Source organism: Phodopus roborovskii, unplaced genomic scaffold (assembly GCF_943737965.1).
Source record: "Phodopus roborovskii unplaced genomic scaffold, PHOROB, whole genome shotgun sequence".
Classification (NCBI taxonomy): Eukaryota; Metazoa; Chordata; class Mammalia; order Rodentia; family Cricetidae; genus Phodopus; species Phodopus roborovskii.
In genome coordinates this window covers 6,348,535-6,365,208 of record NW_026126415.1, presented here as the reverse complement: position 1 = coordinate 6,365,208, position 16,674 = coordinate 6,348,535, and the positions used below count along the sequence as shown (strand labels likewise).

The window sequence follows — 16,674 nt, the reverse complement described above, 5'->3', positions numbered from 1 at the left end:
CTTGTGTGGAGGCGTACCTGTTCACATCAGGAATCATACTCTCTCTTCTACCTTATTCACGGATACAGGGTCAAACCCAGAGCTTGTTGATGAGGCTTGACTTGCTAGCCAGCTCACTCTGAGAATCCCTTCTTTGCCTTTTAAGTTTGGAATTACAGAATGGCTACCACATCCACGTGGCATTTCTGTGGGTTTCTGGGTTTGAGCCATCTCAAGCAGCACAGCCCTGGTCTTAGAAAGACTCTTCTCTCGAGGCAATACTTACCTTTCTCTAGCTGCATTTCTCAGTCCTTTCCGGATTTTTTGTACTCAAGTGTACAGATACTTCTGCAGGGATAAACATTGTTGCTTCCACTTGGATGCTTTAAGCACAGGAGCTTCAGACTTTGGACTAGGCAAGTATCCAAAAAGGCATGCTATGGCCAGACATGACAGGGCATGCCTTTCATTCCAGCACGAGGGAGGCAGAGGCAAGTATATCTGTGAATGGGAGGCCATCGTGGTCTACATACCGAATTCCAAGCCAGACAGGGCTACATAGTGAGGCCCTTTCTCAAAAAAAAAAAAAAAAAAGTTATGAGCTGAGTATATTAGAAAGTGTTGTGTTGAACTGGAGAGTTCATATACTAAAAATACACAGTGCTTTACATTTAACCAACTCAAATACACAGGGAAACAGACTTATAAACTGGAGTGTCCCCAAAACCTATTTTCATATGTAATTTCTTGTTCTAAGAAATAGTGTGAACTGTCTGTTAAGAGCACTTGTTGCTCTTACAGTTCCTTTTCGAGCACTCATGTGGTAGTTCACAACCATTTGCAACTCCAGATCTAGACCTCACACCTTCTGACCTCTAGGCAAAAGGCACACACATGGTGCACTTATGCACCTGAAGGAAAACAATCGTACCTATAAATCTAAAAAACTTAAAGTGAGAATAATGATCGTAATATTAAAAGTACAACAGTGGGCCAGTTCAATCTATAAGACGCTAGTCTATCACTCTTGCTGATTCTTCACAAGTTATTCCATTCACTTCTGCCTTTAATGTGCATGGACGCTGACAATTTCCGAATCCCTGAGGCTAGATTTTTCCTCCCAAAGGAGCTCATACAGCAAAATTATTCTTTGATATCATCATGCCCACTTATGTTCCCTCATAATTATTCCTCTCATCTCCATTCTCTCTTCCTGTTGGATTTTCAAGGATTCCTCTCCTAAAACGTTAAGAAAATCTGACATCTTTAACACTTAAGAAGCCTGTTCCAGCAGCAGGGACACTCTGCCTTCCAAGTCCGCACGTGCTGTGTGTGCTTGGCTAAAAGCACGCGCACCTTCTTGTTAGCTTCCCTGGACTCTGCAGACTACCTGTGTGTAACACTGGGCGATCAGTTCACTGCTGTTCAGAGTTAAAATGCAGGAAGCAAGTGTGCCTCGTCCACCCCAGCGCTTCTGGGTTTCTTAAACAGCAGCTGACTCAAGCCAGCTGCTGAAGTGATTCCATGCAGTCTCGCATACAGCTGTTTGACTTTCCATTAATCCTCATTCTCCAACTCTTGGAGAGATTATCGGTCACTGCACCTCACCTATTACAGCATCATCCTCAGCCTTTTTAGGATGGATGAATGAATGCGAGAGCGAGCAAGCCTGCCACGTGCAGCTGACGGGCAGTCTGCAGTCTCTTTAGGGTCCAGGAGGCGGGTGCGCAGAGCCGTGACGAGGAGTTGACCGGGTCCCAGAGTCTTTAGACGCGTGTTGCCACCGCCGCAGGGCGGGCCTTTGGGGGTGGGGTGGGGGGGAGAAGGGACCCCCGGCGTCCGAGCGTGCTCGCGCCGCCGAGCCCAGGGCGCAAGTGCGTGGGCCGGGGTCTCCTGCCGGGCGAGGCCGGGGCAGCGGGGGTGAAGATGGAGGGCGGGGTCCGGCCTGGGCACCGGACCGGCTGCGCCGCGGGAGGGGAGCGCGTGGAAAGGCGGGCACGCGGGCGCGGCGCCAGCTAGGTAAGGCTCGGGGCCCACCTCGGCTCCGGGGAGGGGGCGGGCCGGGCCGGCCGGGGCGGGGCCGCGGAGCGGATTTTCTCCGAGTTCGCGGTCGGAAGTGCAGCGCCTGAGCCCGGCGCGGGCGGGCGGGCGTGCGTGAGTGCGGGCGGCGACGGCGGGGCGCTCGAGGGCCACCGTCTGCCTGGCCTGGTGCTGCCCGGCTCCCCCGGGAGAGAAGCCGCAGCGGCGCCCAGCGGACCCGAGCACGCGGCCAGGGCCGCGCCGATCCCTCCCGGGCCTCCGCCCCTCCCCACGGGGCGGCGGGGGCGTGGCCAGGCGTTGCGGGGATTGGCGCTCTCGGTACGTCCGCGTCCGGCGCGGTGACGCAGCACGTCGACGTAAAGTGACGCGCAGGCCCGGGCCGCTCCTCCTTCCCTGAGTGAGTGCCGGCCGGGTCGGGGCGGGGGGGAGAGGAGGGAGGGCGCCGGAGGGAGAGGCGACCCGGGCGGGAGTCGTTGTGGGCCGCGGGCCGGACCGGGGCTGGGGCTGCGGGAGCCCGGGCCGGGCGGAAGTCTCGGCGGGCCGTTGGGAGGTCGCCGAGGCTGTTCGGTGCCCTCCCCGGCCGGACTGGCGCTCCTGGGCGCCCGGAGCCTCCGGCACCGTGCCCACCCCGCTCCCGCTCGCGTCTCCAGACTCCAATTAGGTCAGGCTCGGAGTCCCGCGGCCGCCGCTCCGGCCCGCGACGCGCGGCGGCCGCTCGGCTCGCCTTTCTTCTTGCCCAGCCTTGCTCTCGGCCTCCCCCTCCCCCTTCTCCCCCCGTTCCTGGGTTTTGTTTTGTTTTCTGCTGTAGGGGTTTTCGTGTCAGCCCGAGCTCATGGGTGTACATTATCATGCTCCTCTTTTGTAGAGCACCCCGACGGCCATGGAGGCTGAAGAAACGATGGAATGCCTTCAGGAGTTTCCTGAACATCATAAAATGATCTTGGACCGGTTGAATGAACAACGGGAGCAGGACCGGTTCACGGACATCACCCTGATTGTCGACGGTGGGTAGGGTAGTGGGCAGAGGAGAATGTTGGAGCTTTCGTTCCCTCTCACTGCCCGCCTTTTTTTTACCCACCCTCTCCGGGCTCTCTTCCAAAGTCTGTGGAGGGTTTGCATTGGAACCGGGAGGGCGGTTGTCAGTGTTGCTCACGTAGACCATGCTGCAGAAAGCTGGTTGGCCAGTCTTAATTTTAATCTAGTCTGATGCGCATCGCATTTTAACTTCTTGCCACCCTGTTCAAGTTTTCTCATTACACACTTGGGCGTAAAGATAAGGGGAGAGAAAATGCCTCAAAATGTTTGGTAAGAAAGAAGACAGGGAGGCAGGCTGTCTTAACGTTTTGTTAATAAGCTTCCTCTTAGCAAGCTGCTATGAGAAGTGTAGCACAGGAATCTTTGGGAAATGTTCATTCCAGTTTTCCATAATGGTGTGGAAAGGAAAGAGAAAGGAAGAGAGACCTTGGCTACTCATACCCACCCCCCTTTGGGCGACTCCAGAATAAACTGGGATCTTTATCAGTCTTGTAGAGGCAAACCCAGGTTGGGATTCTCTCTCTTTTGATTTTTCCAGACAGTGTTTCGCTGTGGCTTTGGAGGCTGTCCTTGAACTAGCTCTTGTAGACCAGGCTGGGAACTCACAGAGATCCCCTTGCCTCTGCCTCCCTACTGCTGGGATTAAAGGCCTGCTCCCAGTTGGGGTTCTTTTCTATTCAGTGGAAATGGGCTTTCAAGACAAGCTGTTCCTTATTATAGGGGTTTGTAAGTGTGCTGTGCCTACAAATATGTTAGGCACATTGAAACATTTCCCATACCAGACACATCTAGCTTTGCACTTTTTTTTTTTTTTTCCCCCTGCAGACAGGGTTTCTCTGTGTAACAGTCCTGGTTGTCCTAGAACTTTCTGTGTAGACTAGGCTGGGCTGGAATTCACCAGACATTCTTCTGCCTCCAGAGTGCTGGGATTAAAGGTTGTGCCACTACCATTGAATGTTGGATTGTCATATTTTTTATTTTATGTGTATGACTATCCTGGCCCCACACACGTGACTGTGTGTGCTCGCCATGTGCTTGTTGGTGTTCAAGAAGGTTCCTTGGAACTGTAATTGCAAACATTTGTGAGCTGCGGTGTGGGTGCTGGGAATTGAACCTGGGTCCTCTTAAAGAGAAACTGGTGCTCTTAACTACCAAGCCATGACTGTAGCCCATATTTAACAGTTTCAGCAGGGTTAAATAGACTTTGTTACTTAATTGAGTGGAACAACGTGCTAGAAAGCATTCATAAACTGGCTTTTAGAAAACCTGAAATCTTTGAAGCTTAAAATTTAGGTTTGTGTCCAATTAAAATAAAAACTTCCTGAAATAATTGACAGTAGTAGTTTGGGTTTTTCCTAATACTATGTGTGGATATGCATTTATATTATGAAGATCTCCTTTATACATTTTTGTAGTTTAACTTTGATTTTTGTCGCCAGTGTATGTATGATTTCTTTTTCTCCCCCACTCTAACCCCCTTTTCTTAGGACACCATTTTAAGGCCCACAAGGCTGTTTTGGCTGCCTGCAGTAAGTTCTTCTACAAATTTTTTCAGGAGTTTACTCAAGAACCTTTGGTTGAAATAGAAGGTAAGTGGCATTTTCCACACAGTACTTAGTAAAAAACAATTGGTTGATGTAGCAAGACACCTTAGGAAATAAATACTGATAGTTGGTGGTAGAAAAAAACTGGGCACATTATTCTTTATTACTTGAGAATTTTTTCGGTAAAGCATTTGAATTAAGTGGTAGATACTGGTTTCAAATGGGTCTGACCCATTGCAGAAACCTGAGCTCACTGTTGTCTTCAAAGTACGCATAAGTGGAAACTACTGTCTTTGTTCTAGTGACCTATGCTTTAGGGATAATAGATATTTTAAGTTAACAGGAGAGACCTCTGTACTAGAAGAAACACTGATGTACTTACTAATGGGTGCAAATGAATGGGCTGTGATACTATGGAGAAGACTAGGAAAGATGAACTGAGCTGAAATTTGGTTATGTTTTTAGGAAAAAAGGGATCATCAGATAGATATTACTTTGAAACAAAATGATTGACATTTTTCTCCAAATTTTAGCAGGCCAACTCTCCAGCATTGTGCTGTGGAAGTTTGTGTATTGTATAACCTTTTGATGAGTGGCGGTATTTCCATCTTGCATATGGGAACCGGGCTCCAAAGTTCACTTGCTCAAGGCTGCCTAGTGAGCAAGAGATAGTTTGTACTGTTAATTTCCATGCTTTTATCTCTTGCTACCACAGTGCTTACCCCATGTCCCACCATGCATATTTTTTTTACTTTGTACATATTCCTTATAAATGGGTTGCTTAGAAATTTCTCTTGGTAAGAAATTGATACCTAGGGGAGTAAAGAAAAGAGTTGCAGCTATTCTTTAGTTTTGGTATATTTCAGTTAATGTATCAGCAGGTAAAGTATTTTTTTATTAGACCAGCAGTGGTGGCTCACGTTTCTAATCCCAGCACTTGAAAGGCAGAGGCAGGTGGATCTCTGAGTTCGAGGCCAGCCTGGTCTACAGAGTGAGTCCCAGGACAGACTCCAAAGCTACACAGAGAAACCCTGTCTCAAAAAACAAAACAAAAGAAAATTTTATTTTCTATGGTGGACCAAGGGTGGCTGTACTGGACATATGCAGGGATTGCTAGTGAGAATCTAGCCGCCTAATAGCAATGTTTTTACTACAAAGCCAAATCCATCAGCTTGAGGCATGTTAAGAGTAGCTAACAAGTTACTTCGTCTCAGAGGTATATCTCTCATCTGAAAAGCAGGCTAATATAATATAGGCTTGTAATAATTAGTTGACATAATCACGAAGAAAACTCATCACTATATTAGGTGTGTTGCCAAAGCACACAATAGGTAGAGTTGCTTATCATTCTGATTACCTGTTGTGTTATATAGTGTGCCAGACCCAAGAGCTGTAGAATGTATAAATACAACATTTCTTAAAGAACTTGAAAATATAATAGCAATAGTAAAATATTACAAAGACTGTTATATGGGTAGGAATGGTTATTGTTTCAGATAGGAGTCAACTATACTAGGCAGAGGTTACCAAGAAAATTGTGTGTGTGTATGTATTGGGTACTCCTGTACCTGAACTCAGTGCAGGTCCAAGACACTCCAGTGTCTTCACCAATGGCTGCCCACCTTATTCCTTGAGACAGAGTCTCACAGTTTAGCTCAGAGGTGTGTCTAGTGCACTAATTAAAAGCAGACAGCTGCAACAACATAGGTCACATCGTTTTTGGAGAACTGAACTCTATTCTTGCTTGCACAACAGCACTTTAATAAATCAGTGAGCTTTGTCTTTCACATCTAACTTTGCTTGCTTGTGTTTTTTGTTTGTTTTTCCATACGGTTTCTCTGTAGTTTTGGAGTCAGTCCTGGAACTCTTGAAATTTATGAGATCCACCTGCCTCTGCCTCCTGAGTGCTGGGATTAAAGGCGTGCACTACCACCGCCCAGCCCACACCTGATGTTTTAAACTCTGGTCCAGGTTAGAATACTTGTTGCTAATTGAGAAATCTGCACTGGAGAAAGGATTTTCCTTTCTAAATCGTTTTGCAGTTTTTTTTTTTTTTTTTAAATCTCCCAGTACTTCCGATCTGTGTTATAGTGTGGTACACATAAACCTTTAATATTTAAATTGCAAGCAGAAAATAAAATGGAAAATACTTGTTTTGGTAATTTGCCCAGGTTAGGATTTTTTAAAAAATGAGTTTATGGATTATCATTTTAACCCTTAACTCGGAGATTGTTTTATTTTTCTCCCGAGGTCACCTGGCTGTAAAGAAAGCCCTGAGCACATAGGTAGAACATGAGATTTGTTTGTTTGTTTGTTTGCTTGATTTTCCAGACAGGGTTTTTTCCCCTGGCTTTGGACACTGTCATGGAACTAGCTCTTGTAGACCACGCTGGTCTTGAACTCTTGCCTCCCGAGTGCTGGGGTTATCAGTGTGTTCCACCAGGGTTTCTTGATGAAATTACCTTTGACTAGACATACAGCTGCCATGTCCTGTGGCCACCCACCTGCCTGTAGCTTTGAGTGAGATTTGTTGCTCTTGAAGACAGTTATATACCAGTTCAGCTTTGTGACTTGAACTTTATTTAGCCATATACAATCTTCAGAAGACATCTAGTCCCTAATTTAGAAAGGAGACTAATTTTCTAAATGTATTGCTTTTGAAATACAAATCATTCTATTTCTCTTCTGGAATTCTTTTGTGTCCAGAAAATTTCATCCCTAATGTCAAGGACAAGACAGCCAAGGACCTATTTTTATTCAGCATTAAAAATTATGGAGTTTTTGTTTTGTGTTTTTAAGGCAGGATCTCTAATATAGCCCCTGCTGTCCTGAACTCACTATATAGCCCATGCTGGCCTCGTGATTGATAGGATTAAAGGCATGTGCCACAGCACCCAGCCAAAAGTTGTTCTCAGTATGAGTTTTTTGTTTTGATTTTTTTTTTTTTGATTTCTTTGAATTCCTTTTTTAATCCAAACTAGAGAAAGAAGACTGGGGTTTAAAGTGTTCTTTAACATTGTCCTTAGATAACATTCTCTTAGAAAAAATAATATTTTTCTGAATATTTCCACTATGAGAGGAGTAAGGGATTGGTAAGAAATGTTTTAACCCCAAAATACCAGATTAGTTTGGTTTGCTTCTAGGATAGTTCTGGGCTGGTTCCATCATACAAACTCTGATGTTCTCATATTAAGATAAATAGCATTCCTCTGGTCTGAGTCTAGAGATCAGAGAACCATGCTTGAATCCTTTAGGACTGTGATTCTAATTAAACCAGATTAGGAACAGGAAAAGGTAAACACTCTAGTTCCTCTTTTAAGTTTCTCTTTAACAGTTTTTTCTAACTTTGATACAATTTTCTTTCTGAATGTGTTGGTTGTGTTGTAGGCCAGTCTGTAGGCCAGTTTTCCAAGAGGACGGTGTTCCAAATTACAAATTATGTTGTCACTCTTGATAGATAGGGCTCCTCTATGTAACAGTCCTGGAACTCCCTTTGTAGACCAAGCTGACCTTGTACTCACACAGGACTAACTACCTCTGCTTCCCAAGTCCTGGGATTAAAGTTATTTGCCAGTGCTGCCCAGCTTGATAGCTTCTTTGTCTAAAAGGATTTGTTTTATGTGTAGGAGTATTTTACTGAGTGTATGGTAGCTACATGTGTGCAGTGCCTGCAGAATCCAGAAGAGGGTGTTATTAGATCCCCTGAAGCTGTGAGCTGCCGGGGAGCTAGTAATTGAATTAGTGCTCTAGAAGAGCAAGTGGTGCTCCAACAACTGAGTCATCCCTCCAGCCCTCTTGACAGCTTTAAACGGCATATACCATGTGGAGTTTTCTACAAATAGATGGCCAGGGCCTTCCATCCCTGTTCAGTACAGCAGAATAACTTAGTGATCCTAACAAACATAGTTAGTACATTTTCTCTCTCTTACTTTCTTTCATGAAGTTTTACTGGTTGGTCTAACACCTGAATGCTAGGATTACATATGTTCATCACCAGGTCCAGTTTAGCAAATACCCAATATGTGAGTACCCACAAGAGTTCAGTGAAACCTGTCTGATAAAATCCATTAATGAAAGTCAAATTGTAAAACTGAAAACGTAGCACACTTTCCTAGCATGTCCATCCATACAAAGGCCCTGGGTTTGATCTACATATCATTTTTCACGCCCAAATCTGTAGCAGGGGAAAAAAATAAATAAATAAAATCAAGGTATTTAAATTGGAAAAAAAATCAGTGAGTCACCTTAATCCTACTTCTGAAAGTAATGTGGAGGATGTTGATTTAGCAATTGTATACTGTTTGTAATTTAGATGAGCATTTCTTGGCCTGGAAATATGTTAAAAGTTTTTCTTTGCTCCTTTAAATAGCCTTCTTACACTCAAGTGTTTTGTTTTCTGAGGCAGGGTTTCTCTGTATAACAGCCCACTATAGTTGTTGTCCTAGCTCTCACTCTGTAGGCCTGACTGGCCTCCAGATCTGCCTGTCTCTGCCTCCCGGGTGCTGGGATTAAAGGTTGTGAGCCACCATGCCCAGCTTAAATAGCCTTCTTAAATTGCTTTTTGCTTTAGCTAGACTGAAACAATAATACCTATCAGTAAGGCTATTCAGAAATATTATCCTTTTGTTATTAAATTTAAGCACAAAGCTTGAAAGAAAAATAGGATTTGTAGAAACAGGGTTTTTGTTTTGAGACAGGGTCTCATGTCACTGCTCTGTTAGACTATGTTGGCCTCTAACTTCCCACGAGATCCTCCTGCTTCCTGGGAGTTGGAATCAAAGATCTGTGTCAACACACTTGAACTGGACACTTAGTTTCAAAAATAACTTTAGCATTTATTCTTGTTGTATGGGCCAGTATTTTGGGAAACTGTTAGATACTCTGAGGTGAATGTACAGATCAAAAGTTAATTCTCCCCACTAGGTTACAGTGAAGAGACTTCTATAAACTAAATTTCCAGACAGTTACAGAATTGAGCCTGTGGGAAATAACTGAAGGTTTCGTTACTAAATCATGAAGAAACGGTATAAAGGACCTCCTGTGGGGATTGCATTAGTTATCAAAATACCTCTGAACAAAGAAAAGTCTAGGACCAGATGGCTATACTAGTGAACTCAGTCAAACATTTCAAGGATTCATGCCATCTTTAGACTCAAAACAAGGGGGACAGGAGATTGGGAGGGTGGAGAATTCACCAGTGACAAGCATGTAAGTGCTCTTTCAGAGAATCTAGTGAGTTTTATACCCAGCACCCATGTCAGATGGCTCATTACTTGTCGATGCCTCTAGTTCCAGGGGGATCTGATAGCCTCCTTAGGCCTCTGCAGACAGCTATGTGTCTATAAACATATAGACACACATTAATAAAATAAATGTCTAAAAACAATTGAACACTTCAATTTTGTTTTGTTTTTTTGAGACATGGTTTCTCAGTGTAGACCAGTATGGGCTTGAACCTACTTCTGCTTCCTGAGTACATACAGTAAACACTTTGAGATTTACTTGAGACTAGTATGACTCTGATGTAGCAAGATAAATAATTTAAAAATAAAACGGTAAGTCAATATCCATTATGAATATAGGTGTAAAGATTGTAGGTAAAATATTAGGAAACTAGTCAAGCATTGTGGTTGGCACCTGTCAATCCTGTTACTTGGAAGTTGAAGCAGCAGGGTTGTCACAGGTTCAAGGCTAGCTATATAGCCTTTAAAAAAAAAAAAAGTTTAGAAAGATAGTGAAAAAGGCTTGTAAGGAGAACCCGAAGATCTGAATTTGATCCTGGAACCTACCAGATGGCAGTAGGAAGCATCTGTGACCTTGGCACTCCAATAGTGAGGGAACAGAGATGGGCCAGCTAGCCTGGGGTTTCCAGCACAGCAGCAGAAAGAGGACAGCTCAAATTTAAAACTTCTCAAACACAGAGTAAGAGCTGATGGTGTTGGCACTCACTTTTAATCCCAGCACTCAGGCAGAGGCAGGCAGATCTCTGAGTTCAAGGCCAGGACAGGCTCCAAAGCTACACAGAAACTCTTGACTTGAAAAACCAAAAATAATAACTATAGAGTGGGAATTTAAAGAAAGAAAACAATTCCCTCTATATGAAAGAGTTTTCCATCTGCACCATTACTCAGCCATGATCACTGCACGTTTGTGAAGAGGGTATCATGGAAGCAGAAGATGGGGGGAGAAAGGTTGGAAATGAGTGTGGCTACTGTGAACAACAGGAAGCATGCCAAAAGTTTAAAGTAGCAGCACCATATGTGTTGAATGTCTTTTCAAGGGAGGAGAGTCAGCTCTGAGTTCCAGAGGTTGTGGTAAATGAAGCATCTTGACACAGCAGGTGTTGCAGCAGAGGCCTGCAGGAAGACAGGTGTTCACCTCATAGCAGTTTGTGAGCAAGAAAAACCTTCCTCTAACCAGCCCTTCTTTTTTTTTTTTTTTTTTTTTTTTTTTTAAAGATTTATTTATTTATTGTGCAGACAGTGTTCTGCCAGCATGTGTAAGGGCACCAGATATCATTATTGATGGATGTGAACCACCATGTGGTTGCTGGGAGTTGAACTTGGGACCTCTGGAAGAGCAATCAGTGCTCTTAACCTCTGAGCCACCTCTCCAGCTCCCAGCCCTTCTTTAAAATCAATTCAGTGTGCATGTATTGATCCCTTAGTATGTAATGTAGCTAAAACTTTGTTGGTATGTAAATGATCCTGCCCATGAATGAGTCTAAAATATTTTCCTAGAAGCCAACAGCCGAGAAAGTCAGGTATGCGGGTGATGGACCCACACAGTCTGCAGGATAGAATAACCAAGGCCCCTTTAGTAGTCCACTCATTCTCAGTCTGAGTCACATGCCACCAGCTGGGGCCAAGCTGTTAACACATAAAATCCAGTAATTCCACATCTGAGCATCTATGCAAAAGAATTGGCATCGGGATCTTCAGGAAGTTGTGCTCCTTGACCAGCGATGGCTCAGTAAACAGCAGTTAGTGTGAAAACTGACAGCCTGAGTTCAATTCTTTCTTTTTTGTTTTGTTTTTCAAGACAGGCTTTCTCTGTATTGCTTTGGAGCCTGTTCTGGAACTCCCTCTGTAGACCAGGCTGGCCTCGGAACTCCCAGAGATCCATATGCCTCTGCCTCGCCAGTGCTGGGATTAAAGGCCTGTGCCACCAATGCCCAGCCTGAGTTCAATTCTTAGAACCTACTTTGACCTCCACAGGTACACTGTGTGTGGCACATTATGTCCATTTATCATGCACACGCAATAATAAATTTGAAAATTTCTTTAATTGTATGTCTCCATTCTTTTTAGTACCATTCACAGTAGCTAATATGTGGAGATGATGTAAATGTTCATCAAAACACTGAATATTCTAATGAATAAAGGATATTTATACATAGACAAAATACTGGTAGGCCTTCAAAAATTCTGCCATATGCAACATGTAAACCTTGAAAACATGTTAAATTTAGCCAGTTAGAGAAAGATAAATGACAAAATGTCCACATATGTAACTAACTGAAATTGTCAAATTCATAGTTAAGGGGTGGGGATTAGAGAGATGACTTAGCAATTAAGAATATTGTTGCTTTTCCAGAGGACCTGAGTTCAATTCCCAGCTCATCCATCATGTGGTTCACAGCTACTTGTAACGCTAGCTCCAGGGGATCCATTGTTTCTGGCTTTCCCAGACACTCACACAGACATAATTTAAAGTAAAATGAAATTTAAAAGGTTTCAGGGTGGAGGCTAGACTGGACTCATCAGAGCTACAATGGGGAACATGAGATCTTACCTTGGTGAGTAGTGCTAGAATGTGACTAGTGTATTAATTGTGATGATGATGATTGTGGACATTTTTTTTAAAAATGACAATCAGACCCCTAGTACTGTCTTATTACTGTGCATTATGTGGTTTGAATTGATATGAACTAATGATAATGTGCACTTTTTACAGGTGTTAGTAAAATGGCTTTTCGTCACTTAATTGAGTTCACATATACAGCAAAACTAATGATACAAGGAGAAGAAGAAGCCAATGATGTGTGGAAAGCAGCAGAGTTTCTACAAATGCTGGAAGCTATTAAAGCCCTTGAAGTCCGGTAATTGTTATTCCTTCAGGAATGCTAAATGAGTCTGTTCATCAAGACTGTAGTGTGTGTTGTATCAAGGACATTCTGGAACTAAGACAATTTTGAATATTGATTTTTCCATTTGCATTGGTTACTTAAGTAAGCACAGCTAGTGTTACAATAGCATGTCTGGTATCTAGTAAGAGTCTAGGCAGCTCTTTAGGGCGGTCTCTGGGCCCTCATAAAATCTTTAGTTGGATTTGAGTGATTATTAATACTGTGAATGTTAATATAAGTCAGTAGGCTGCCTTAGTTAAAGTTCTATTGCTGTGAACAGACCTCATGACCAAGCCAACTCTTAATAAAGGAAAACATTTAGTTGGGGCTGGCTTACACTCAGGTTCAGTCCATTGTCTGTGGTGGGAAGGAAATCTGTGAGCCTATGGGGTTCCTATTAAAACCACCACAGTGGCCAAATTAGAACCATTATAATCTAAATATATTTATATAAACTTGTTATATACTCTAGATGATTTAAATCTCCATCTGACTTCCAAAATGTCCACTGCAAAGGAGAAAAAAATGGTGTCCAGTGGTATTGTAGCATGAGAACAGGCCCATTGCTAAGGAGTAACCCCTTGGTATTAAAACAGAATTTCTAGTAAGAGGCATTCAGAAAATACTACAGGGTACCATTAACAAATCACTCAGCACCTTCATTCAAAGCAAATAGGAGGGGCTGAGGGCTCTGGCATAGCTCTAGGTTACTCTCGCTCCGTCACTATGGCCTTAATGAAGTACTCAGCCCATCAGATGGTATAATAATGTGACTTTCTACAGAGAATTGATTGTGAGATTAAATGCCTGTAAAATACATATGACAATGTAGTGTTCAAAATGTGGTACCTCCTGGTATTATTTGGCTTTCCTCTTCCTCCTGTGGTTTGGTTTTTAAAGGATTAATTTAAAAAAAAAAAAAAAACATTTGTTTTTAGTATAGACCATTAGCATGTTGACAATCACTGTTTTATAGGTTGCTTTCCTGCAGGAACAAAATGATTTAATCCAACTCATTGGTAGGGTTTAGTCAAAAGATGAAATTGGGAGTAAATCTAGAAAAAAAACTTGAACTATAATTGTCATAAGTGACATTTTATTTTTTAAATTTTTAATTTTATGTGTGTGAGTGTTTTGCTTGCTTGTTTGCCTGTGTACTATGTACCTGCGGTGCTTACAACCAGAAGAGGACTGGAGTTATAAATGGTTGTGAACTGTTGCTCTTAACTTCTGAGCCACCTTTCCAGACCCCAGTAACATTTCTTTTAGTTAATTTGATGGTTCACAATTAAACATTTCTGGAAAGAACTTGGTACATATCCACTTGATGCCTGACACCTGGTAAATAACACATAGTGTTTGTGGTGGATGCCTGTTCAAACCAGCGTAGTCCTCTCTGGCAGATAGATAGCTGAAATTGATTAGCAATGATTAGTAAAGCAAAGGTGTGTGTTGAGGCACAATTTCAGATTTGTGTTTAATTTTTTGAGAACCTTCTGAAAGAAATGTTGTGTGGGGCTTTTTGCTGTTGAAAATCATGAGTAGCATCTGGGCACCAGACGGCAGCAGAGTGGACCACAGGTCTGTGGGTGCGTGTGCTTGTTTCAGGGTGCAGGTGTGACGGTCAGACTACAGCTCTCCAGTTGCTGCTCACTTTCTCCTCCTTGTTGTGACAAGGTCTCTCTTTAAACTTACATTTTTAAAAGAAAAATCACTATATTCTACTTAACTGACATAACAAAATCAATAGCTAGTTAAACAAGCTACTCAAACACTTGCCCACCAAACACCTTGTTTTCTCTGTTGCTCTTTGTATTTGAGTCCACCTGGCTTGTAAGTGTGCAGGGTTCCTGTTTCTGTCTCCTATCTCCCCTTAGTGGGGGTGCTGGGATTACAGAGGCACAGCATCATGTGACTCTGGGTTCTGGGACTGAGTGGTCCCATGGTAGTACTCTGTGTATGTCAGTCCTTTCTGTTTGGGTCAGAGATCTGGATTTACCTGGTCATACTCATAATTAGATGAGCATTAGAATGCTAGTTAAGAGTAATTTACCATTTACCTCAAATACTTGCACTTGAAAAGAACATAATTAAGCAATAGTACTTAGTTTACTTAGTTTCTTCTGTTTTAATAAAATGGTTTTGACATCCTTCAAAATACACTCTTCAACAAATGACTAGACACTATAGTAACTTAGTATAACTAAATTCGATACCACACAACTTTAGTTTGTTACTTAAAATATCTGAAATGATTACAATGAATTGATGTTAAATAAATCATTGTTATATAATTAAAGCCTTCTGAAGTGGTCTGTTAAAATTGTATTAATGGAGCCAGGTAGTGGGAGTGTATACCTTAAATCCCAGCACTCTGGAGGCAGTGGCGCTCAGATCTCTCAGTTCTAGGACGGCCAAGGCTCCACAGAAACCCTGTCTCAAAAAACCAGAAAAAAATTGTATTAATAGTACAAGTGTCACCTGGAAGAGGGGTATAAATTAGTAACTTAAATGTGTACTTCATGGGTGATAGATTTGACAGGCAAGTCCCCAGTGCTATAAAAACAAAACATTAAACATGTAAGTTTAATGGACTAGACAATTTAAGAATCAAGGTTAGTTTTCGTTAAATTTACCTCTTAGAGGAACAATCGATGAGTATTATGTTTATTATTTTGCAGGCAAAGGTATATAGTGTTCCTTTTAACATTTCCAGGAAAGGCATTAGTTTTTTAATGTAGTGTCAGATATGAATGGTACTGAGAACTATACACTAAGGCTTTATTTTACATTGTTGGAATAGCATCATTGCTTATTTAAAACTCAGTAGGGAAATGCGGTTGCCAATGGAGGTTTTCACTCTTCTCTCATGATGTTGTAATTCACATATAGTAGCCATTTGCCCATTTTGATCAGAGTTGGGTTTGGTATGTGTGTGTGTGTCAGGGTCTTTGTGGCTTTGGCTGTCCTGGAGTTCCTGTGTAGACAGGCTGGCCTCAGATCTGCTTACCTCTGCCTCCTGAACGTTGGGATTAAAGGTTTGTGCCCCCACACCTGGCCAGAGTTTGGATTTGAGCAAATCTGCATTGTCACAGTCAAGATCAAGAAGCATCTTTATCATCCCAGGAGGCTGGATGATTATGTTGATCTCAAACCTCCAGGGAGCCACTGATCTGATAGTAGTTGCTTGAGTTTTTACTGTATTAATGCCACATGAATGGGTTTCTGTGGCCATTGTCTTTGCTATTTTTCATTTAGTATTGAATTTCAGAGGTTTGATGTTGTGATGCTTTGCATTTATTCTCATTTCTTAGTAGTTCATAGAGTGAATGATAGCATGACCTTTTGGGTTATTTTTCTGGTGTTTCACTGTTAGAGCAATGCTGCTGAGCATGTCAAGTTTCTCAGTAAACATTTGTGTGTTGTGTGTTGAGACAACATTTTCTCTTTGTAGCCTTAGCTGCCCTAGAATTGGGTGAGAGTAGACCAGGCTGGCCTCAAACTCACAGAGATTCACCTCCTAAATGCTGGGATTAAAGGTGTGTACCACCGCACAGCATTCCAGTACACGTTTAAAGTTTAGTGCGTTTGCTTTTACCTTTAGACACAGGCTCTGCTAGTACACAAGAGATTGCAGTTTTGTTGCATCCTCACTAGTACACTGAGTATTGTTAAGGATTATTTTTAAAACCTTTGTGAACATTTTAAAATATTATTAGGAGCATACTTGCCCCCACATGGTTTGCCAGCTCAGTAAACATTTTTAAAGAGAAATAGTTATTTAACATCTGCTTCACATAAAAAAAAAAAAAAAAAAGAAAAATACCTTATTTGTGCTATTCATGCAATAAGTAAATGCACGAGGTGGCTGTTTTAATAAAGCTTTGTTTACATAAGTTGCATGTATTTTACAGTTCACTAACTTCTAATGAGCCTTTATTCTGATAA

At 42.5% G+C, this 16,674-nt stretch overlaps 1 protein-coding gene across 4 annotated transcripts in view; it reads left to right on the top strand.

Annotated features, from left to right (window-relative positions):
• Positions 1-2,310: 2,310 nt before the first annotated feature.
• The window catches only part of Znf131 (zinc finger protein 131), a 29,078-nt gene continuing 14,714 nt past the window's right edge, over positions 2,311-16,674 (top strand). The window contains exons 1-4 of one of the 4 annotated variants that reach the window (XM_051183104.1): positions 2,311-2,416; positions 2,885-3,023; positions 4,542-4,643; positions 12,555-12,699. In XM_051183104.1, coding sequence (XP_051039061.1) covers positions 2,900-3,023; positions 4,542-4,643; positions 12,555-12,699 — 371 coding nt within the window. In that variant the 5' untranslated portion in view covers positions 2,311-2,416; positions 2,885-2,899. Of the gene's footprint in view, positions 2,417-2,444; positions 3,024-4,541; positions 4,644-12,554; positions 12,700-16,674 lie in introns of those variants that run through there. The other 3 variants (XM_051183105.1, XM_051183106.1, XM_051183107.1) reach the window with 3 other exon arrangements.